At 44.9% G+C, this 24,068-nt stretch overlaps 1 gene segment (V, D, J or C); it reads left to right on the top strand.

The window, feature by feature from the left end:
- Positions 1–211: 211 nt before the first annotated feature.
- On the top strand, positions 212–736 carry LOC129519259 (immunoglobulin heavy variable 3-23-like; the record flags this gene model as incomplete). The annotated part of the segment is given in 2 exon segments: positions 212–318; positions 423–736. Coding segments are annotated over 2 exon segments (360 nt in total), but the record flags the coding sequence as incomplete, so codon positions are not given.
- Between the last annotated feature and the right edge of the window lie 23,332 nt (positions 737–24,068).

Consider the following 24,068-nt stretch of genomic DNA (forward strand, 5'->3'; position numbering starts at 1 on the left):
AAACTCAAAAAGAACTGTGCTTAGAACTTCATATAGTCAGAGGGCCATCTACCCAATCTGCTATAGAATTGTGGTGCAACACTTGTGCTGGCTTTTAAATACACGAATGTAAGTCTGGAGCTGGTTATATAGTCAGAGGACATGCAAATAGGGACCTCCCTCCACTGATTAAACCAGCCCAGGACTGACCCTGTGGCCGGGAGAGCAGTCCCAGCCCCAGGATCCCAAGGTGACCCGATTCAGTGCTCAGGACACAACACAGACAAACCACCATGGAGTCTGTGCTCGGCTGGGTTTTCCTTGTCGCTATTTTAAAAGGTAATTCATGGAGAACAAGAGACCTTGAGTCTGTGAGTGGAGGTGAGTGAGAGAAAATGGGGATGTGGGACAGTTGTTCTGACCAGGATGTCTTGTGTCTGCAGGTGTCCAGGGTGAAGTGCAGCTGGTGGAGTCTGGAGGAGACTTGGTGAAGCCTGGGGGGTCCCTGAGACTCTCCTGTGTGGCCTCGGGATTCACCTTCAGTAGCAATGAAATGAGCTGGGTCCGCCAGGCTCCAGGGAAGGGGCTGCAGTGGGTCGCAGATATTAGCATGAGTGGAAGTAGCACAAGCTACGCAGACGCTGTGAAGGGCCGATTCACCATCTCCAGAGACAACGCCAAGAACACGCTGTATCTGCAGATGAACAGCCTGAGAGCCGAGGACACGGCCGTGTATTACTGTGCGAGGGACACAGTGAGGGGACCTCAGTGTGAGCCCAGACACAAACCTCCCTGTAGAAGGGGATCGGGACCACCAGGGGGTGCACACTCCTCACCACTTCTGTCTTGAAGGCCCAGGAGCAGGTGCAGATGGAGGTTCTGGGCAGGTTTCCTGTCAGGGTCGGGCTTCCTCTCCAAGGAGCAGTTTCCCCCGGGAGCCTCTCTGAACACTTGATTGTGTGTTTACCTCTTCAGTCTCTTTCTTAGAGACTTAGAATTCAACGATAGCATTTGCACTTACTTGTACTTAATTTTTCCTGACCCGAAATTTTAATCAATTACAAATAACTCCATTCACATCATCTGAACCTTTTCATGAGTCCTAGTGGCACTCACTGTGGATCACAGGACCCCAAGCTAACATGCTGTCTTGCACATCTTGGTATAGAGGAATCCCCAATCAACACAAGAGAAAAGAGACATCATACAAAAATTTTAATAACAGCCTGGGAGTGAGAGAGATTCCCAGCATGACATGGTAGGGAAGTGGACTCAGAGGTCATTCACACACACACACACACACACACACACACACACACACAATAATGAGAGTATAACCTTTCATCACCTTCACCTTCATGTCTGATGAGAGCCAGGCCGGCCTCTCATCATGTCACAAATGCGTGTATGGTGCCAGGGAATGACACTGGCTCTGGGTGTGTGTTCTGGGCCAGTGGTGGGGACGGCGTCCTGCTCCAGGAAGGGCTTGTGTGGAGTTAGTGTCCCAACTGCATCAAAAGAGGGAACTCCTGGGTTATTGTTTGATTTCTTTTCCTTTGGGTGGAGGAGAAGAATGAGGAAGGAATATCAGGGAGCTACCCATTAATAAAGACTGGATATGGTGTGAGGAATTTCACTAAACCAGGGTAAAACTGGAAGGAAAAATGAGAAACTGAAGAAACCTCCCCCCTTGTAAGTAGGGCCAGCCCTAACCCAGAGGCAGCCCATCCAGGCGCCTTCCTGACATTTTAGCAAGTAAAACCATTCTGTTCACAATAAGAAAACCATTTCCCCCCACACCCTGATTGGAATGTCCCTGAATAGGTTCAAGTTGACCCTCTGTGAAATCAACCTGGATGCTATGCGACTCCTGCGGTTCTTTTGTCTTCAGGCGGTTTCTTTCCTTTTGCCTTTCAAAGATCCCTGTAATTGCTAATCGGGGCTCTTTTCCTCCTCGGAGGCGGAGGGCCCCTTTGCGCAAACGTTCAATAAACCCTCTTGCTGACTGCATCTGCCTGTCTGGGGTCTGGGTCCCTGGGGCGTCCACCGGGCCACGTTGGCACCCGTGAGCCAGGGTCCAACATTTGGGGGCTCGTCCGGGATCTGAGACGCCCCAGACTCAATCCTAAGACCGGCAGGAGGTAAGACCGAGCTCGCTAAATGTCATATCTGTCTCGTCCCTGTGTCTGACTGGCCGGGTCTGTTTTGTGCCGGGTCTGTATTGTGCCTGCAGGACGCTGTACTCTGTATTCCGTATTTGGACCAGCGGGGGAGGAAGACGTGCCCGAGACCCCTGGGCCCCCTCTGGAGTCGGACTCCGGAGTGGTCTGGAAGAGGAACGGAGCCCCGGCACTCCCTCCTCTTCGGGGAAGGTCCTTGTTCGCGACCGCTCCCATCTGAATCTGCCGCGCCAGTCCTTTTTTTTTATTTTTTATTTTATTTTTGTTTAATAAATTAATTTTTATTGGTGTTCAATTTACCAACATACAGAATAACACCCAGTGCTCATCCCGTCAAGTGTCCCCCTCCGTGCCCGTCACCCATTCACCCCCACCCCCCGCCCTCCTCCCCTTCCACCACCCCTAGTTCATTTCCCAGAGTTAGAAGTCTTTATGTTCTGTGTCCCTTTCTGATATCTCCCACACATTTCTTCTCCCTTCCCTTATATTCCCCTTCACTATTATTCATATTCCCCAAATGAGTGAGAACATACACTGTTTGTCCTTCTCCGATTGACTTACTTCACTCAGCATAATACCCTCCAGTTCCATCCACGTTGAAGCAAATGGTGGGTATTTGTCATTTCTAATGGCTGAGTAATATTCCATTGTATACATAAACCACATCTTCTTTATCCATCATCTTTCGATGGGCACCGAGGCTCCTTCCACAGTTTGGCTATTGTGGACATGGCTGCTAGAAACATCGGGGTGCAGGTGCCCCGGCGTTTCATTGCATCTGAATCTTCGGGGTAAATCCCTAACAGTGCAATTGCTGGGTCGTAGGGCAGGTCTATTTTTAATTCTTTGAGGAACCTCCACACAGTTTTCCAGAGTGGCTGCACCAGTTCACATTCCCACCAACAGTGTAAGAGGGTTCCGTTTGCTCCACATCCTCTCCAACATTTGTGGTTTCCTGCCTTGTTAATTTTCCCCATTCTCACTGGTGTGAGGTGGTATCTCATTGTGGTTTTGATTTGTATTTCCCTGATGGCAAGTGATGCGGAGCATTTTCTCATGTGCATGTTGGCCATGTCTATGTCTTCCTCTGTGAGATTTCTCTTCATGTCTTTTGCCCATTTCATGATTGGATTGTTTGTTTCTTTGGTGTTGAGTTTAATAAGTTCTTTATAGATTTTGGAAACTTGCCCTTTATCTGATATGTTATTTGCAAATATCTTCTCCCATTCTGTAGGTTGTCTTTCAGTTTTGTTGACTGTATCCTTTGCTGTGCGAAAGCTTCTTATCTTGATGAAGTCCCAATAGTTCATTTTTGCTTTTGTTTCTTTTCCTTTCGTGGATGTATCTTGCAAGAAGTTACTGTGGCCAAGTTCAAAAAGGGTGTTGCCTGTGTTCTCCTCTAGGATTTTGATGGAGTCTTGTCTCACATTTAGATCTTTCATCCATTTTGAGTTTATCTTTGTGTATGGTGCAAGAGAGTGGTCTAGTTTCATTCTTCTGCATGTGGATGACCAATTTTCCCAGCACCATTTATTGAAGAGACTGTCTTTCTTCCAGTGGATCGTCTTTCCTCCTTTGTCGAATATTAGTTGACCATAAAGTTCAGGGTCCATTTCTGGGTTCTCTATTCTGTTCCATTGATCTATGTGTCTGTTTTTGTGCCAGTACCACACTGTCTTGATGACCACAGCTTTGTAGTACAACCTGAAATCTGGCATTGTGATGCCCCCAGCTATGGTTTTCTTTTTTAAAATTCCCCTGGCTATTCGGGGTCTTTTCTGATTCCACACAAATATTAAAATAATTTGTTCTAAGTCTCTGAAAAAAGTCCATGGTATTTTGATAGGGATTGCATTAAACGTGTAAATTGCCCTGGGTAACATTGACATTTTCACAATATTAATTCTGCCAATCCATGAGCATGGAATATTTTTCCATCTCTTTGTGTCTTCCTCAATTTCTTTCAGAAGTGTTCTATAGTTTTTAGGGTATAGATCCTTTTCCTCTTTGGTTAGGTTTATTCCTAGGTATCTTATGCTTTTGGGTGCAATTGTAAATGGGATTGACTCCTTAATTTCTCTTTCTTCAGTCTCATTGTTAGTGTATAGGAATGCCATTGATTTCTGGGCATTGATTTTGTATCCTGCCACGCTACCAAATTGCTGTATGAGTTCTAGCAATCTTGGGGTGGAGGCTTTTGGGTTTTCTATGTAGAGTATCATGTCATCGGCGAAGAGGGAGAGTTTGACTTCTTCTTTGCCAATTTGAATGCCTTTAATGTCTTTTTGTTGTCTGATTGCTGAGGCTAGGACTTCCAATACTATGTTGAATAGCGGTGGTGAGAGTGGACATCCCTGTCTTGTTCCTGATCTTAGGGGAAAGGCTCCCAGTGCTTCCCCATTGAGAATGATATTTGCTGTGGGCTTTTCGTAGATGGCTTTTAAGATATCGAGGAAAGTTCCCTCTTTCCCTACACTCTGAAGAGTTTTGATCAGGAATGGATGCTGTATTTTGTCAAATGCTTTCTCTGCCGCACCAGTCCTGTCGTTCGTGTGCGTCTGTTCGTTCCGTGTTTCTCTTCCTTTCCTGTCCTCCTCCTCACCGCTCACCTCTTCTCTGCACCTATGGGGCATACAGTAACAACCCCTTTAAGCCTCACTCTAGATCACTGGAAAGAAGTCACCGGCTGGGTACACAATCTTTCGGTGGAATTCAGAAGACGAAGATGGGTCACCTTCTGCTCCTCAGAGTGGCCGGCTTTCAACTTCGGGTGGCCAAGGAACGGAGTTTTAATATTGACATTATCTTCCAGGTGAAGGCCCTGGTCTTCCAGCCAGGACCCAATGGACACCTCGACCAGCCGACCTGGGATGACCGCCAACAGCTCCTGCAGACTCTCCTCACCACGGAGGAGAGACAGCGCGTCTACCTTGAAGCTCGGAAAAATGTCCCGGGGGCGGATGGGAGGCCGACCCAGCTGCCTAATGAGATTGAGGATGTTTTCCCCTTGGTTCGCCCGACCTGGGACTACGACACTGTTGCTGGTAGGGAGCGGCTCCGTCTCTATCGCCAGGTACTCCTAGCGGGTCTCAAAGGGGCAGGGCTTCACCCCACCAATTTGGCAAAGGTACGTGCTATAGTGCAGGGAAAAGATGAGACGCCGGCAGGTTTTCTGCAGAGGTTAATAGAAGGCTATACTGGCCACCGTAGTACAGGACTCAGGGCAGAGTAGGTCAGGACAGAGTAGGGACCTGGGAGACAAAAGAGGACCACGGGTTGAACGAGACCAGTTTGCCTACTGCAAGGAAAAAGGACATTGGGTTAAAGATTGCCCAAGGAGGGGCCAAACGCAGGGACCTAAAAAGAAGCCCATTCCTGTTTTGTCCCTAGAAGATGAAGATTAGGGGTGTCAGGGCCAGGAACCCCCCCCGAGCCTCGGATAACCCTTAAAGTGGGGGGACAGCCGGTGACCTTCCTGGTCGATACGGGGGCTCAACATTCAGTTTTAACTGAGGCAAAAGGACCCTTGAGCTCTAAAACGTCTTGGGTTCAGGGGGCAACTGGAGGCAAGTTATATCGATGGACAACCGAACGGAAGGTCCACCTGAGCACTGGGCAAGTAACGCATTCCTTCTTACTGGTCCCAGACTGCCCTTACCCTCTCCTAGGCAGAGACCTTCTTTCAAAAGTAGGGGCCCAGATACATTTTCAGCAAAAAGGGGTCACTATTACTGGCGCAGCAGGGCAGCCCCTCCAGGTACTGACCTTGCGCCTAGAGGATGAACCCCAGCTGCACGAGGACTCTCCACCGTCCGTCCGTGCAGCCCCTAGATTCTGAATGGCTCACTAACTACCCTCAGGCCTGGGTGGAAATGGCCGGAATGGGACTAGCTGTAAACTAGCCGCCCATTATTATAAACTTAAAACCCTCTGCCACCCCCATATCGATCTGGCAATATTCAATGAGCAAAGAGGCCAAAGAAGGCATTCGGCCACATATACAGAGACTATTACAATTGGGCATTTTAATACCTTGCCAGTCGCCCTGGAATACTCCATTACCCGTAAAAAAAAAAAACCCGGCACAGGAGATTACCGGCTGGTACAAGATTTATGAGAGGTTAACTGGAGGACAGAGGACATACATCCCACGGTGCCGAATCCGTACAACTTGCTCAGCACCTTACCCCCGAGCCATGTCTGGTATAAGGTGTTAGATCTAAAAGATGCATTCTCTCGCCTAAGGTTAAGCTCTCAAAGCCAGCCTATTTTTACCTTTGAATGGAAAGATCCTGAGACGGGATTCTCAGGACAACTCACTTGGACAAGGCTGCCACAGGGATTCAAAAACTCCCCCACTTTGTTCGATGAAGCCGTGCATCGGGATTTGGCAGACTTCCGAGTTGGCCATCCAGACCTCGTCCTCCTGCAGTACGTGGATGATTTGCTCCTGGCGGCTAGGACAGAACAGGATTGTGTAAAAGATCCTAGCTGAAGTCCATGGCACCAGAGGGGACTTGACGGACCAGCCTTTGCCAGATGCTGAAGCAACCTGGTACACCGATGGGAGTAGCTTTCTACGAAATGGTGAGCGTAGAGCCGGGGCAGCCGTGGTAGATGGGAAAGCTGTCATTTGGGCCAGTGCCTTAGAGCCTGGGACTTCAGCTCAAAGGGCAGAGCTTATAGCCCTAACTCAGGCCCTAAGAAAGGCTAAGGACAAAAAGGTCAACATTTATACTGACAGCAGATATGCTTTTGCAACTGCCCATGTTCATTGAGAAATATACCATAGAAGGGGTTTCCTAACTTCAGCAGGTAAAAACATCAAAAACAGAGAAGAAATACAAGATCTTCTCCATTCTCTCTTTCTGCCGAGAAAACTGAGTATAATTCACTGTCCTGGGCATCAGCGAGGCAATGACCCAGTAGCAGAGGGGAACAGGATGGCCGATGAGACAGCACGGGCCGCTGCACTAGGCCCACAGGCCCTCTCCCTACAAGTACCAGAGGCTGTCCGGACACCGGGGCAACTCTCTCTCGAGTACTCAGACAGCGACCTAGATATCGTCCAGCAAATAGGGGCAAAATATGACGAGCAAATGAAGGTCTGGAAACACCAAGGGAAGACGGTCCTGCCCCAGAAAAGGGCCAAAGAACTGGTGACTCACCTCCACCGATGGACTCACCTCGGACACAAAAAATTAAAAGCACTCCTCTGGAGAGAAGGTCAGACCTATTACATTCCCAAACTCCCCTCCCTGATCCAACAGGTAACCGACGCTTGTGTACCTTGTGCTAAGGTAAATGCCAAACACCTCAAGATGCCTGAGGGAACCAGGATGAGAGGAGAAAGACCCGGAACTAATTGGGAAGTAGACTACACCGAAATCAAGCCAGGTAGATATGGTAACAAGTACCTCCTAGTGTTTATAGATACCTTTTCAGGCTGGACAGAAGCATTCCCCACCAAGCGAGAAACCGCCCAGGTGGTTGTCAAGAAAATCCTGCAAGAAATTTTCCCCAGTTTGGACTGCCCAAGGTAATAGGTTCGGACAACGGCCCCGCCTTCGTCTCCCAGGTAAGTCAGTTGGTGGCCAGATTACTGGGGATAAATTGGAAATTACATTGTGCATACAGACCCCAGAGCTCAGGTCAGGTAGAAAGAATGAATAGAACAATTAAAGAGACCCTAACTAAATTGACATTGGAGACTGGCACTACAGACTGGGTCCAACTCCTCCCTATGGTCCTGTTCCGAGTCTGGAACACTCCTGCGTGCCATGGGCTAACTCCTTATGAGATTCTCTATGGAGGTCCCCCACCAGTAACGGACTTACTAGATTCTGCTATTGCCCTCTTGCTAATGCTCCCGGTTTTCAGGACAGGCTAAAGGCGCTCCAGATTATCCAGCACCAGATCTGGAAACCCCTTGCGGCTGTCTACCGCCCCGGAGACACAACCGGCCCACACCCGTTCCAGATCGGTGACTCCGTCTATGTCAGGAGACATCAGTCCAGGATGCTTGAGCCCCGCTGGAAGGGCCCATATACTGTACTACTAACCACCGCAACCGCCTTAAAGGTAGACGGCATTGCTGCTTGGGTCCACGCCTCACACGTCAAGCGCGCCCCATCAACGAGCACAGCTGACGCCAGCCGGGACGGACCGGACGAGCCACTCCAATGGAAGCTCCACCGCACCCAAAACCCGCTCAAGATAAGACTTTCAAAAATTGTTCAATGACAGTTGTTATATTCCTACCTCTCCTAGCGCTCTTCACCTCCGCCAAAGGTGACCCTCATGCCCTCAAAAGGTTAACCTGGCAGGTACTAACGTCTGGGGGTGATGAGGTCTGGTCTATAACTAAGACCGCCCCCATGGGAACATGGTGGCCTAACCTATATCCTGACCTATGCAAGCTAACCATAGGGGCCCCTAGCCCATGGGACCTAGAGGGATACTTCGACACCTCTAGAGCCCCTAACCAAGAAAGTCCTCCAGGGCGACTGGGATTAGACCCATGGGGAGGATGTCGCATGCCTGAAAGAAGGGCCATGCCAAGCACTCTTCCCTTTTATGTCTGTCCCGGGCACCACAGAGATCGCAGGCTAAATCCCACCTGTGGAGGAGGGGAGTACTTCTATTGTAAAAATTGGGGGTGCGAAACTATGGGGGATACAGACTGGAGGCCCTTCTCCTCCTGGGATTATATCACTGTCAAGGCTAACTATACTCACCCGACATTTAGCAAATGGAAAAGCCTTAATTATGGGCCCGGCCAAGGGTGGTGTCATCCCCTACGGATATCCTTCACGGAGCCCGGAAAAAGGGCACCTTACTGGGCCAATGGATATACGTGGGGACTCAGGTTATACAAAGAAAGAACAGATGATAGTTTTATATTCAGAATTAAACTAAAAATAGAATCCCCAGACCCCGTGGCGATCGGGTCTAAAGCCGGGAACTTGGTGGGCATGCAACAAAGGCCTCACCCCCTGTGTGTCGGCCAAGGTTCTAAATAGCTCAAAGAACTTCTGTGTCATGGTTCAGATCATACCCAGGGTGTTCTGTCACCCTGCTGAAACTCTAGAAAATCAGTATGATAGACATCCCACCCGTTTTCAGCGCAAACCTGTCTCCCTAACCTTAGCCGTTATGTTGGGACTAGGGGTCGCTACTGGGGTGGGTCCTGGCGCAGCTGCTCTGATCCAGGGCTCACGACGTTATATAGAACTCCAAACAGCTGTAGATGAGGATCTACGGACACTAGAGCAGTCCGTTTCTAAGTTAGAACAGTCCCTGACCTCACTTTCAGAAGTAGCACTTCAAAACAGGAGAGGCTTGGATTGACTATTCCTGAAAGAGGGAGGACTGTGTGCGGCCCTGGGAGAGGAATGCTGTTTCTATGCAGACCATTCTGGAGTCATCAGAGACTCCATGGCCCAACTCAGGGAAAGGTTAAATAAAAGACAAAGGTACCGGGAGGCCCAGCAGGGCTGGTTTGAAAGCTGGTTTAATCAGTTTCCATGGTTGACCACCCTAATCTCTACCATCATGGGCCCTCTAGTTATCCTGCTCCTGCTGCTAACATTCGGCCCCTGCATCCTAAACCAGCTGCTCCTGTTCATCCAAGAAAGATTGTCTATTACCCAAGCTCTGGTATTAACTCAGCAATGTCGGGCCCTCCAAACTGAAGAAATAAATGTTCCCTAAGATTTTAAGGTTAAAATCAGCCCAAACAAGAGGAGGGAATGAAGAAACCTCCCCCCTTGTAAGTAGGGCCAGCCCTAATCCAGAGGCAGCCCATCCAGGCGCCTTCCTGACATTTTAGCAACTAAAAGCATTCTGTTCACAATAAGAAAACCATTTCCCCCCACACCCTGATTGGAATGTCCCTGAATAGGTTCATGTTGACCCTCTGTGAAATCAACCTGGATGCTCTGCTACTCCCCCGGTTCTTTTGTCTTTAGGCGGTTTCTTTCCTTTTGCCTTTAAAAGATACCTGTAATTGCTAATCGGGACTCTTTTCCTCCTCGGAGGTGGAGGGCCCTTTTGCACAAACGTTCAAAAAACCCTCTTGCTAATTGCATCTGCCTGTCTGGGGTCTGAGTCTCTGGTCTGAGTCTCTTTGTTACATTGAATTAGCCAACTTATACTACATACTTCTTTTCTGATGTTCAATAATCCATCAGGTGCTTATAACACCCAGGATTGATGACATCATTTACCCTCTTTAATGCACATCACACAATGACCCAATAGACCCACTAACCTCCCCAGGATTATACCTCATTCTGTTTCCTATAGTTAATGGTTTCTCATGTTCTGTCCCCCTCTCTAATGATTCCCAGGCTTCCCAGCATTAGCCAATGTTACTTTGAAAGGTTATGTATATTCCACTTTAGACAGAAATGATATGATAATTGTCTTCTGATTGATTAATTTGACTTAGCAAAATACCCTCCAGTTCCATCAATGTCACTGTATATGGTAGGTATTTGATATTTCTGACGGCAGAGTAATATCCCATTGTGTATATTCCACATGATATTTATCCTTTCTTCTGTGGTGGACATCATGTCTCCCTCCACAGTTTGGCTATTGTGTACTTTGCTGCTATGAACACTGGGGTTCAGGTGCCCTTGGCATCACTACATCTGTGTGCTTGGAGTAAATACTCAGTAATACAATTCCTGGAGCATATGCCATTCACAACAAAGGAAAGAACCAGAGGTCATACTCTCTGCCATAGATCTAATTAAGAAGGATAAAGTAAAAAATCAGAGCTCAAATACAGGATATTAATTTTAAAGTTACTAGTTGCATTTCAGGAAAGCTAAAACACACTACATTAGAACTTAGTGTAGAAATGAACCAATTCAGTTGTAAATTAAAAGTGATAAGTGTGAGATAGTGTCTAAACTGGATGCTGTAACAGCCATGGTAAATGAGGTCGAATGGAGCCTAGATGATATCGAAGTCAAGGTGATAGAAAGGAACGAAGGTGTGGAAAGTAGAGAAACAAAAATAATGGACCATGAAAGGCTTGAAAAATCACTAGTGCCATTAGTTCAAACTAAATTAAAATATTTAGTGCCCATGAAGGGAAGGAAGAGAGAGAAGGACAGAACATGTATTTGAGAAAATCATAGCAAAGACTCTTTTTCTTTCTTTTTTTGAAATATTTAATTTATGTATTCATGAGAGACATAGAGAGGCAAAGACAAAGGCAGAGAGAGGAGCAGGCTCCCTGCAGGGAGCCCAATGTGGGACTTGATACTGTGTCTACAGGATCATACCCTGGGTCAAAGGCAGGTGCTGAACAGCTGAGCCACCCAGGAGTTCCAGCAGACTCTCTTTCAATAAAAAGACTCATCCAGATTGAAAGTGAGGGAGTAAACTCCCACTGATCATGTCAATGTACGTCAAGAGGAAGGACAAGGAGCAATACTTATAGGAGCTGATCTAGAATTTAAAACAAAGCCTATAATAAAGGATGAAGAAGGATACTATATCATAAAAATTGTTTATCCAACAGAAGATCTACCTTTACAAAATATTCACACCGCTAACTTCGGAGAAGACAAGTGCACAAACCAATTAACCCTAAACTTAATGACACTCATGGCTACTATTACCTTTACAGCGGGGACTTCAATGTCCCCTGATATCAGTGAGAATCATCTAAGCAGAAGCTCAACAAGAAACAAGGGGTTTGAGAGACATCCTGGATCAGACATACTTCACAAATATATCAGAGCATTTTTCCCAAAGCAGAATACACGTTCTTCTTTATTGCATGTGGAAAATACTCCAGAATTGATCGTACACATGGTCACAACTCATGTGTCAAGTAGTACAGAATGGTTGAATTCACTTCATGAATAGGTTCAGACCAATATGCTATGAAACAACAAGTCAAAACCAATAAAAACATGGAAGGCCCCTAAATGACAATGCGATACTACCTCACACCAGTGAGAATGGGGAAAATTAAGAAGATATGAAAGAACAAATGCTGAAGTGGATGTGGAGAAAGGGAACCCTCTTGCATTGTTGGTGGGAATGTGAACTGGTGCAATCACTCTGGAAAACTGTGTGGAGGTTCCTCAAAGAGTTAAAAATAGACCTGCCCTACGACCCGGCAATTGCCCTGCTGGGGATTTACCCCAAAGATATAGAGGCCGTGAAATGCCGGGACACCTGTGCTCCCATGCTTATAGCAGCACTGTCCAGAATAACCAAACTGTGGAAGGAGCCCTGGTGTTCGTCGAAGGATAAATGGATAAAGAACATGCATTCTCTATTTACAATGGCATATTCCTCAGCCACCACAGCGGAGGAATACCCACCAGTTGCTTCTACGTGAGTGGAACTGGAGGATATTATGCTGAGTGATGTAGGTCAATTGGAGGAAAAACATTATATGGTCTCATTCATTCGGGTAATATAAAAAATGGTGTAAAGAATTATAGAGGAAATGAGGGAAAATAAGTGGGAAAAATTAGAGAGGGTGACAAAATATGAGAGACTTCTAAATCTGGGAAACAAATAAGAGGTAGTGGGAGGAGAAGGGGGCATGGGGTGACTGGGTGAAGGGCACTGAGGGGAACACTTGACCATATGAGTCTGGGGTGCTATGCTATATGTTGGAATACAACCTTCAATAAAAAAAATATATAACAAATAAATAAATGTACATAAAAGGACATCGTATTGAAGAAGAAATGAGTTAATGAAGAAATTAAAGAATTTAAGCAAAATTTCAATCAATGAACATTAAATCACAATCATACAATCCAGTGTGTCTCTCAAAACCCTTGTTTCCTGGTAAAGCCACCCACAATTGGAACAACGGAGCAACACAGGTCTTCTCCAGGACCTGATTGAAATGGGAGCATATCCAGTGCATTAGCAGAGTGAAGATGGGAGTAAAACGTATTGCCAGGCTGCTGTTCCCACATGCAGAAGAATAAAAGGGGACACTTTTCTTGCATCATCACAACAATGGACTCAAAGTTGATGAAGGATCTAAATGAGTCGGGAAACCATCAGAATCCTCAGCAGAACACAGGCAGCCCTTTTTCTACCTCGGCTGCAACCACTTCTAGACAAGTCTCCAGAGGTAAGGGAAAGAAAAGGAAAATGAAGTATGGGGACTTCATCAAGAAAGAGCATTTTCACACAAAGGAATCACTCAGTGTACTTAAAAGGCAGCCTACAGAATGGGAGAAGATATTGATAATGTCTTATCAGATCAAGGCTCGAATTCATATGTAAAATGAACGTATCAAGCTCAACAGCCACCAGTATCTCCAATGAGAATTGGGCAGAAGTTGCCAACAGACTTCCTGTCCTGTCCTGAGATCCCACATCACACCCTATATTAGGGAGCTCATTCTCATGCAAAACGAAATTCATTTGCTCTCCTAGATTTGCCATATATCAAACACAGTATTAGAAGAAAGAATCTGACAGAAAAGAAGGAAAACATCAATGCCCCTATGTTGAAGATTACCATAGAAATTAGGCAATAATAAAATAAAAGACTTTAAAATCATTCAACAGGAATTAAATAATTTGTTTGCCTTTACATTGTCAGGGAGGAAAATAATGCCAAAAAATCACTTAAAAATGAACTTTTTTAAAGTAATGAACTCAGGGAAAATTCAGGATATCAAATCAAAATAGACCATAAAGTTAATTTCTACACACTAACAACCAAATTTCTGTATAAAATATACAAAACATTCTCCTTTCACTGGTATTAAAAATAAATATTTATGACTACACATCTTTAAGGAGAGAAAATGCTATTTAAAAATGAACTATGTTAATGAGAGACTTTCAAAAGGCACAGATATGCCAAAATAAATGCTTTGATGGATTAGAACATCATAAATCCACTGTGCCACCAAAAGAATGCGATCTACCGTTGTGAAGTATATAACTTGTAAAGAATTGAATCTAAGACTGGAGCTGACTATATAGTCAGGGGACATGCAAATAAGGCCCTCCCTACAGTGATTAAACCAGCCGAGCCCTGACCATAACCCTGGAGAGGAGCCCCAGGCCCAGGATACCCAGGTGGCCCCATTCAAAGCTCATGAAACAACACAGACAAACCACTATGGAGTCTATGCTCGGCTGGGTTTTCCTTGTCGCTATTTTAAAAGGTAATTCATGGAGAACAAGGGACCTTGAGTATGTGGGTGGAGGTGAGTGAGTGAAACGGGATGTGGGACCGTTTCCTGACCAGGATGTCTTGTGTCTGCAGGTGTCCAGGGTGAGGTGCAGCTGGTGGAGTCTGGGGGAGACCTGGTGAAGCCTGGGGGGTCCCTGAGACTCTCCTGTGTGGCCTCTGGATTCACCTTCAGTAGCTATGCATGAGCTGGGTCCGCCAGGCTCCAGGGAAGGGGCTGCAGTGGGTCGCAGTATTAGCGGTAGTGGAAGTAGCACAAGCTACGCAGACGCTGTGAAGGGCCGATTCACCATCTCCAGAGACAACGCCAAGAACACGCTGTATCTGCAGATGAACAGCCTGAGAGCCGAGGACACGGCCGTGTATTACTGTGCAAGGACACAGTGAGGGGACCTCAGTGTGAGCCCAGACACAAACCTCCCTGTGGAAGGGGATCGGGACCACCAGGGGGTGCACACTCCTCACCACTTCTGTCTTGAAGGCCCAGGAGCAGGTGCAGATGGAGGTTCTGGGCAGGTTTCCTGTTGGGGTCTGGGCTTCCTCTCCATGGAGCAGTTTCCCCCAGGGAGTCTCTCTGAACACTTGATTGTGTGTTTACCTCTTCAATCTCTTTCTTAGAGACTTAGAATTCAACTGTGGCACTTGCACTTACTTATACTTAACTTTTCCTGACCTGAAATATTAATCAATTACAAATAACTCCATTCATCTCACCTGAACATTCTCATGAGTCATATTGGCACTCCCTTTGGATCACAGGACCCCAAGATAACTGTTCTCTTGCACTTCACCGTATTCAGTAATATCCATTCAACACAAGTGAAAAGAGACATTCTACAAAAATGTTAAAAACGGCCTGGGAGTGAGAAAAATTCCCAGCATGGCATGGTAGGGAGGTGGACTCTGAGGTCACTCACACACACACACACACACACAATCATGAGAGAATAAGCTTTAAGTACCTTCACCTTCATGTCTGATGAGAGCCAGGCAAGCCTCTCACCATGTCATAAATGCCTGGATGGTGCCAGGGAGGTCACTAGCTTCGGATGTGTGTTGTTGGTCAGTGGTGGGCACAGGATCCTGCTCCATGGTATTTGGGGAGGAGGTGAGACCCTAGGGGAGTACTTAGGTCAGGAAGTGCAGCCTCATGATAGGCCCAGGGCCCTTACACACCAGGACTGGGAAAGATCCCTGCATCCTGGCCTCATGTGAGGTGATGGGGAAAGGACGGTCTAGGACCTGGGTGCCCTCCAGACACCACATGTGCCTGCACCTGGACATCAGATGTCTCAGATTCCAGATCTGTGAGAATCAGTGTCTGTGGTTTGCTCCATCCAGTCCATGTATGATATTCCAGGAGTTGGGACAGGCTAAAGTAATTTTTTCTTTGTTTAAATTGAATTTACTAATATTTACTACACATTCAGGGCTCATCACATCACGTGCCCTCCTGAACTCCAATCACCCAGTTCCCCCACCCCCACCCTCTCCCTTCCAGCGACCCTCAGTGTTTTTTTTTTTTTTCCCCAGAGTTAAGTGTCTCTCATGATTTGTCCTCTTCTGTAGCATTACCCCACTACGTTTCACTCCTTCCTTTATGGTCTCTTCCAATATTTCCTATATTACTCATCTGAATGAGGCCATATCATTGCCTTTCTGTGATTAATTTCTCTCAACATAATACCTCCAGCTCCACCCATGTTGAAGGAAATGTTATTTCATGTTATTCATCATTTCTGACAGCTGTGTAATATCCCATTATATATATAAACCACATTTTGAGTATATTTTTATTGGAGTTTGTTTGCCAACATATATTATAATATCCAGTACTCATTCTGCCAATTGCCCCCCTCGGCTCTTGTCATCCAGGCACCCGAACCCCCCGAACATCTCCCCTTCCACTCTCATTGTTTTTCCCCCATACTTAGGAGTTTCTCATGTAATAGATGATAATTGATGATAGATGGGATGTTATAGATAGATGGGAATTGATAATTTCCACTCATTCTATCTCCTTCCCCTTTATTCCCTTGCAGTATTTCTTATGTTCTTTTTATGAGTGAAAACATAGAATGTTTGTCCTTCTCTGAATCACTTTCTTCACTCAGCATAATACCCTTCACGTCCATCCATGTTGAAGCAAATGATGGGTATTCATCGTTTCTAATGGCTGAGTAACGTCCCAGTGTATATATAGACCATATCTCCTTTATCCGTTCATCTGTCGATGGACATTGAAGCTACTTCCGCACTTTCTCTATCCACTTTTCTGTAGAAGGGCTTCATGATTCCTCCCACGGTTTGACTATTGTGGACATTGCTGCTGTGAACATTGGGGTGCAGGGGTCGCTTCATTTCATCAAATTTGCGTATTTGTGGTAAATACCCTGTAGTGTAGTGGCTGCATCACAGGGTGGCTCTATTCTCACTTTTTCAGGACATTCCTTTCTGTTTTCTGGAGTGGCTGAACAAGCCTGCATTCCCACCAAATGTGAAAGAGACAGTTCCACTTCCTCAATATCCTCGCTTATATTTATTGTTTCCTGGCCTTGTTACTTTATCCATTCTGAGTCGTGTAAGTGGGATCTTAGTCGGGTTTCATTTGTATTTCCCTGATGACAAGTCATGTGGATCATTTTTCTCATCTGCCTGTTGGCCAGGTGTAGGTCTTCTTTGGAGAAACGGCTGTTTGTGCCTTCACTCCATTTCTTCACTGGATTGTTTTGTTGGGTGCTGACTTTGTTAAGGAAATATCTTTTCCTATTCTGTACGTTGCCTTTCATTTTGTCGCCTGTTGCATTGTTGTACAGATTCTACCTTGATGAAGTCCTAATAGTTTACTTTCCCTGTGTTTCCCTGTTGTTTCCTAAGGCTTTTGAGAGGTGCCCTGACAGGAGTCGCTGCAGCTGAGGACAAAAAGTTGGTACCTGAATTCTCCTCTAGGGTTTTGATGGATTAGTGTCTCAGATTTTGGTACTTCATCCATTTTGAAATTGTGTTTGTGTTTGGTGTAGCTGAATGGTCCACTTTCATTATTATGCAGGTGGCTGTACAATTTTTTTCAGATCCATTTATAGATGAGACTTTTTTTCATGAGACATTTTTTCTTGCTTCTTGGGGAGTAGTTGCCCATAGAGCTGAGGGTCCATTTCTGCGTTCTCTGCTCTGTTCCATTGATCTATGTGTTGTTTTTGCCAGTACCAGGCTATCTTGATGATAAAGACTTTATAACAGAGCTTGTCTGCAAATATTGTTTTGTCCAACAGCTGTAGGATTTTTTTTTTTTTTTGGCCAAAATGTTTCTACCTATTTGGCGACTTAGGAAAGGAATTAAAGTAAACACAGAGATGGAAAACCTTCCGTGCTTACGGATTAGAACAATGAATATTGTCAGGGCACCTGTGTTGCTCAGAGTTTGAGTGCCTGCAATTGGCTCAGGTTGTGATCCTGGGGTCCTGGGATGGTGTCCTGCATCAGGCTTTGGAAGGGAGCATGCTTCTCCCTCAGCCTATGTCTCTACCTCCATCTGTGTGACTCTCCTGAATAAATAAATAAATATTTAAAACAAAAAGAAAAATAACTATTGTGAAAATCTCTATGCTGCCCAGAACCTTCTACATTTTCAAAGCGATACTTATCAAAACATCCTGGACATTTTTTGCAGAGTATGAACATATAATCCTAAGATATTTATGGCACACACAGAGATATTAGGGACACATTGATGCGCTGGCATTGCCCTGCTGTATTTGTTGTGAGAAGTATCCGTTAGCCTCCCTTATCCAGTGAAGGGTGCACTTTTCACCTGAAACTAGGACCTACCTGTTGCAAACCATAGGTATCTGTCAAAAAGTCACAGTGGACACACAGAAGGAGAATAATGATACAAGAGAGTCAGAGATACTCAGACACTTTGGAACTTCAGTTTAAGGATGTTCTTTTATAACGTTTCCAGAAGATGAGGATGCAATGACCCAGTGGGATTTGTGTCTCTCCATCACCTTACACGGTTGTGTTGTACTGATGGCTGTGACACATGTGCCTTGTCACTTGTAAACTTTTGGTACCCTGTGTCCTCATTGCAAACCCACCTGCATCTGTGAGTCTCCCTCTGGGCATGAGATCAGATTCCTTATAGGATTTCCTCAATGGAGCCCTTCAAGGGACCTACAAGACTTATTTACTCTTTATAATTTTATTTAAATGCAATCATTTTTGTCATGGGATATGCAACAACCAGGTAACATGACCTCGTCATGTCAATATCTAACAGCCCAACCATCCTATTCCATAGTCTACATGTGAACTTACATGGCGGTGAAGCTGTTTCAGTTAAGGTCAGTCCACTCATGGTCAGCAAGGCAGGGGAGCAGCTCCAAATGCCCAGAAGCAAGGCAGTAGTTGGCTTTGCCAATTTCACTAATATTTATACACATACAAGCTGTCTCCAAACATGCACACTCTGAACATAATGTGAGAGGATGGAGCAAGGGATGGAGAACACAGTTCCTCTGGCAGTGTGCAGCCACTGGACCTGAGATGGGCTTGGATGAATCTGGAAATTCACAGTACAGTTGGCAATGGATTGTTATTGTTTGCTATTGTTTTTTTTTTTCCTCTTTAGATGCTCACACCCTACCTTGTTGAGGCCTGTTTTGGGGGTTTTGTGATTCTCTTCCTGGCAGCATCAGAGAGCTGTTCTGAACCTGGCCTCGTACCTCTATCCTGGGGTTGAATGTTTGCACCCCGTCTTCAGGGGGCCCTCACAGGAGAGCCATCAAGCCATTTCTGTCCTCAGTTTACAACTGAACCCCATGTTCACCCTGCTTGTGTCTAAGCTGGTTTCTCTCAGGCACATGAATGAGTCTCTAAACGTCAAAATGCAGGTGTTTCAAGAGGTCCAGTAAGTCCTGTGGAGAGGAGCACAGGCTAAGATCCTGACTCACTAAAATGTGCACAAGTACATATGAGAAACCCTCTACAATTTAAGGGGTAGGATAAAATCACTCTATGGGGACACATGACACCTAAAAACCAAGATTTACATGCAAAAATCATTACAAAGTACCACGTGGACACAAAGTCTGAAGTCTGGAATATTACTTAATAAAAACATAGTTTCTCAAAGCAGTCAATATGAACACACAAAGGCAGTCACAGCAGCTCTGGTCACAACAGTTTGACAAGTCGGGCAAGAGGAGAACAGGTAGGACTCGAGGTCAAGGAGTTATCAGGGAACATTCAAAAACATGGTGTGGTGAAAAATGCCACTAAACAATTATGAAAAATAAGGGAAAAAAGCAGGAGGAGGTCCTTTCATTGATCCTTCAGTTGTAGATATCAGCTCATTGTGTGTGACCTCTACCATCCCCATGTTGAAACCTAAGGCCCATGAGAGGTAGGAGGAGGTGGGGCCTTGGGGAACACTTAAGTCAGCAGATCGATCCCCATGATGGGGTCAGGAACCTTATTCACCAGGACTAGGAAATCTCCATGCCTCCTGCCCCATGTGAAATGACAGGGAAAGGACAGGCTAGGACGTGGGTGCTCTCCAGACACCACATCTGCATGCACCTGGACCTCAGACGTCACAGACTCCAGAACTATGGGAAATGAAGGTCTTTCTTTTCATTTGCCAAATCCATTTAGATGTTACAGCAGCCAGCACAGGCTAAAGTTGTTTCCTTCTCCTTCTCCTTCTCATTCTTCAGATTGAAGAATCTTCAATTCTTCTTCTTCTTCTTCTTCTTCTTCTTCTTCTTCTTCTTCTTCTTCTTCTTTTCTTCTTCATTAAATTCAATTTTCCAAAATTTATTATACATCCAGTGCTCATCACATCAAGTACTCTCCTTCATGCCCATCACTCAGTTACCCCATCCCCATAACAACCTCCCTTCCAGGGACCCTCATTTTAATTACCAGTGTTAAGTGACTCTCATGGTTTACCTTCCTGTCTAGTATTACCCTGGTCAGTTCCACTCCTTCCCTTTTGGTCTCTTTCAATATTTCTTATATTCCACATATGACTGAGACATATCATTGTCTATCAGTGATTGGTTTATTTTCTTCAATATAATAACTCAAGTGCCAACCATGTTGTCGTGAATGTTCCTTCATGTTATACATAATTTCTAGCGGCTTAATTATACTTCAATTTATATATAAACCACATCTTTATCCTTTTTCCTGTCGAGGAACACCATGGTTCCTCCTAGTTTAATTATTGTGGACATTGCTGCTGTGAACATTGGGGTGCAGGTGACCCTTCATTTAACTACATCTGTGTCTCTGAAGCTAATACCCAGGATAGCAATGGCTGGGTCATAGGGTGGCTCTATTCTCAGTTTTTGAAGAAATTTGATTCCATTATCTGAAGAGACTGCACCAGCTTTCATTCCTACCAACGGTGCAAGAGTTCTCCCCTTCTCCACATCCTCTGCAATATTTGTTATATCCAGCCGTGTTAGGGTATCCATTCTGAGTTGTAGAAGTGGTATCTCCTTGTGATTTTCATTTGTATTTCCCTGATGACAATTCATGTGGATAATTTTGTTTTTTTTTAATAATAAATTTATTTTGTATTGGTGTTCAATTTGCCAACATACAGAATAACACCCAGTGCTCATCCCATCAAGTTCCCTCATCGGTGCCTGTCACCCAGTCACCCCCAACCCCCGCCCTCCTCCCCTTTCACCACCCCTAGTTCATTTCCCAGAGTTAGGAGACTTCCATGTTCTGTCTCCCTTTCTGATATTTCCTACCCATTTCTTCTTCTTTCCCCTCTATTCCCTTTCACTATTATTTATGTTCCCCAAATGAATGAGAACATATAATGTTTGTCCTTCTCCGATTGACTTATTTCATTCAGCATCATACCCTCCAGTTCCATCCATGTCGAAGAAAAAGGTGGGCATTTGTCATTTCTAAATGCTGAGTAATATTCCATTGTATACATAGACCACATCTTCTTTATCCATTCATCTTTCAATGGACACTGAGGCTCCTTCCAGAGTTTGGCTATTGTAGACATTGCTGCTAGAAACATCGGGGTGCAGGTGTCCTGGCGTTTCATTGCATCTGTGTCTTTGAGGTAAATTCCCATCATTGCAATTGCTAGGTCGTATGGAAGGTCTATGTTCAACTCTTTGAGGAAACTCCACACAGTTTTCCAGAGTGGCTGCACCATTTCACATCCCACCAACAGTGTAAGAGGGTTCCCCTTTCACCGTATCCTCTCCAACTTTTGTGGTTTCATGCCTTGTTAATTTGCCCCATTTTTCTCATCTGCCTGTTGTCCGTGTGTAGGTCTTCTTTGGGGCAATGCCCAGAAATGCATTTTCCCAATTTCTTGACTGGATTGCTTGATTTTTTTTTAGTATGAATTTGTTATGCAAATATCTTTTCCTATTCTGTAGTTTGCCTTTCATTATATTGACCACTCCATTGCTGTGCAGATTTTATCTTGAGGAAGTCCCAGTAGTTCATTTTCTCCTTTGTTTCCTATGCCTTAAATGTATTGCCATTAATTGCAGCATTTCAGGTCAGAAGTTGCTACCTGTATTTTCCTTCATGATTTTGATGAGTTACTGCCTCAGATTTTGGTCTTTCCTTCATATTGAGTTCATCTTTTTGTCTGCGGTAGGAGAATAGTCTACATTCATGCTTCTGTAGGTGGCCATCCAAGTTTTTAGCACTGTTTATTGATGAGTCTGTGTGAACTCCTTTGCACATTCTTTCTTGATTCGGGAGGATTAGTTGATCATCGATTTGATTGGCCACTTCTGGCTTCTCTACTATGTTCCATTCATCCATGTGCTGTTTTGTGCCAGTACCAGCTTGTCTTGATGATAATGACTCAGTGAAACAGCTTGACCACAAACATTGTGATGCCCTTGCTGTGGCACTTTGATTTTTTTCAACATTTTTCTACCTAATCAGCATTTTAAGAAGTAAACTGAGGAAGTCACAGTGAGATGGAAAGCAATTGCATGCTATGGATTAGAAGAATAACTATTGTTGGGACATCTGTGTTCCTCAGTGATTGAGTGTCTCCCTTTGGCTCAGGTCAAACTCAGTGTCCTTGGATGGATCCGACATTAGGATCCCTGCAGGGATTTGTTGTGTCAAGAAGAACCTGTTCTCCCTCAGCCAGTCAAAGGTGGATTTCTCACATATTCCTTCCTGGAGTTAGGAGTAAGGTGTTGTTAATCATGGAGATCTGTGGAAAAGACACAGTGGAAACACAGAAGGGGAATCTTGGGGCAAGATAAACAGAGTTACTGAGACACTTCGGGAGTTCAGTTTAAGGATGTTCTTTTATAAATTTTCCATAAGGTGGTGATGTGTTGAGCCTGTGGAGTCTATATCTTACCATCACCTTACAGGGTTGTGTTGTCCTGACTGCTGTGGATACCTTGTCACTTAATGAACATTTGGTGTGTCCAGTCCCCATTTCAAACCCACCAGCACATTTGAATCTACCTCTGGTCATGAGGGCAGTTTTCCCTTAGGGTGTGCCTCGCTGGAAACCCTCAACAGACTTACGTTACGTATTTGCCCTTTTTCTTCTTATATACATGCAATCCTTTTTGGAATGGGATCAGCCCACGCCAGGTGACGTGAACTGGTGAAGACAATGTCGCAGCTATGCCATCCTATTCCATAGTCTACATATGAACCTACCTGGAGGAGAAGATAAATCAGGGTAATTAAGTCCACTCATGTTCAGCAAGACAAGGGAGCAGCTCTGAATGCCCAGAAGCAGTGGAGGGGTCAGCTTTGTCCAAGTTCAACAATATTTGTACACAATCTTCTCTCCACAGACTTGCACACAGGACTTAAACAAAAAAAAAAAGACTTTTCAACAACAGTAAATGGATAAACTATTCATAGACAATCAATATCCATGCCTGCTCTCCACATCCTCAGCAGGACTTGGTCCATTCTCATTTTATTTGTTTTGGTTCTTTCATAGGCTAGGAAACAGCTGTGAGGAGATATCTCAGTATTTTGTGGTTAGAATTCTCTGATGCTTAGTGATGTTGAACACTGATGGATGTTTGTATTCTTCCCAAGTTTTTGTTTATTTGAGATACAGACAGATTGCGCACATCGAGGAAGGAACAGTGAGAGAAGCGAATTATTTTCTTTTTGTAAACCCAGTGTGGGGATGAGTCCTAGGACCCTGAGTTCATGACCGCAGCTGAGGTCAAAGCTTAACCAATTGACTAACTAAGAACATAATTTGTTTGTTTTCTATAGAAAAATGATTATGGAAGACCTTCATATATTTTTTTAAAAAATTCTATCTATTTAGATGGAAAGAGATAGCAGGAGAGGAAGAGATGGAGAATGAGAGAGAAAATCTCAAGGTGATTCCCCATGACCACAGAGCCTGACTCGGGACTCAATGCCAGGATGCTGAGATTATGACCTGAGCCAAAACCAAGAGTCACAAGCTTAACCACCGGAGGCACCCAGGGCCCAATCCATGCCCAAATTCTTAACTAGGGGATCTGGGTATTGTCATTGTTCTGTGTTACATATTTACTCTTGAGGTTAAGTGTCCCTTCTGTATTTTGGATACTAATTCCTTCTCAATATATAGTTGAACACACTGACCCGCATTTCATAGCCTGCATTCTTACTCTAATATTTGCTATACACAATTTCTATTTTATGTATCACCAGTCGTCTCTTTT

The sequence above is a fragment of the Nyctereutes procyonoides genome, unplaced genomic scaffold (genome assembly GCF_905146905.1).
Source record: "Nyctereutes procyonoides isolate TBG_1078 unplaced genomic scaffold, NYPRO_anot_genome, whole genome shotgun sequence".
Classification (NCBI taxonomy): Eukaryota; Metazoa; Chordata; class Mammalia; order Carnivora; family Canidae; genus Nyctereutes; species Nyctereutes procyonoides.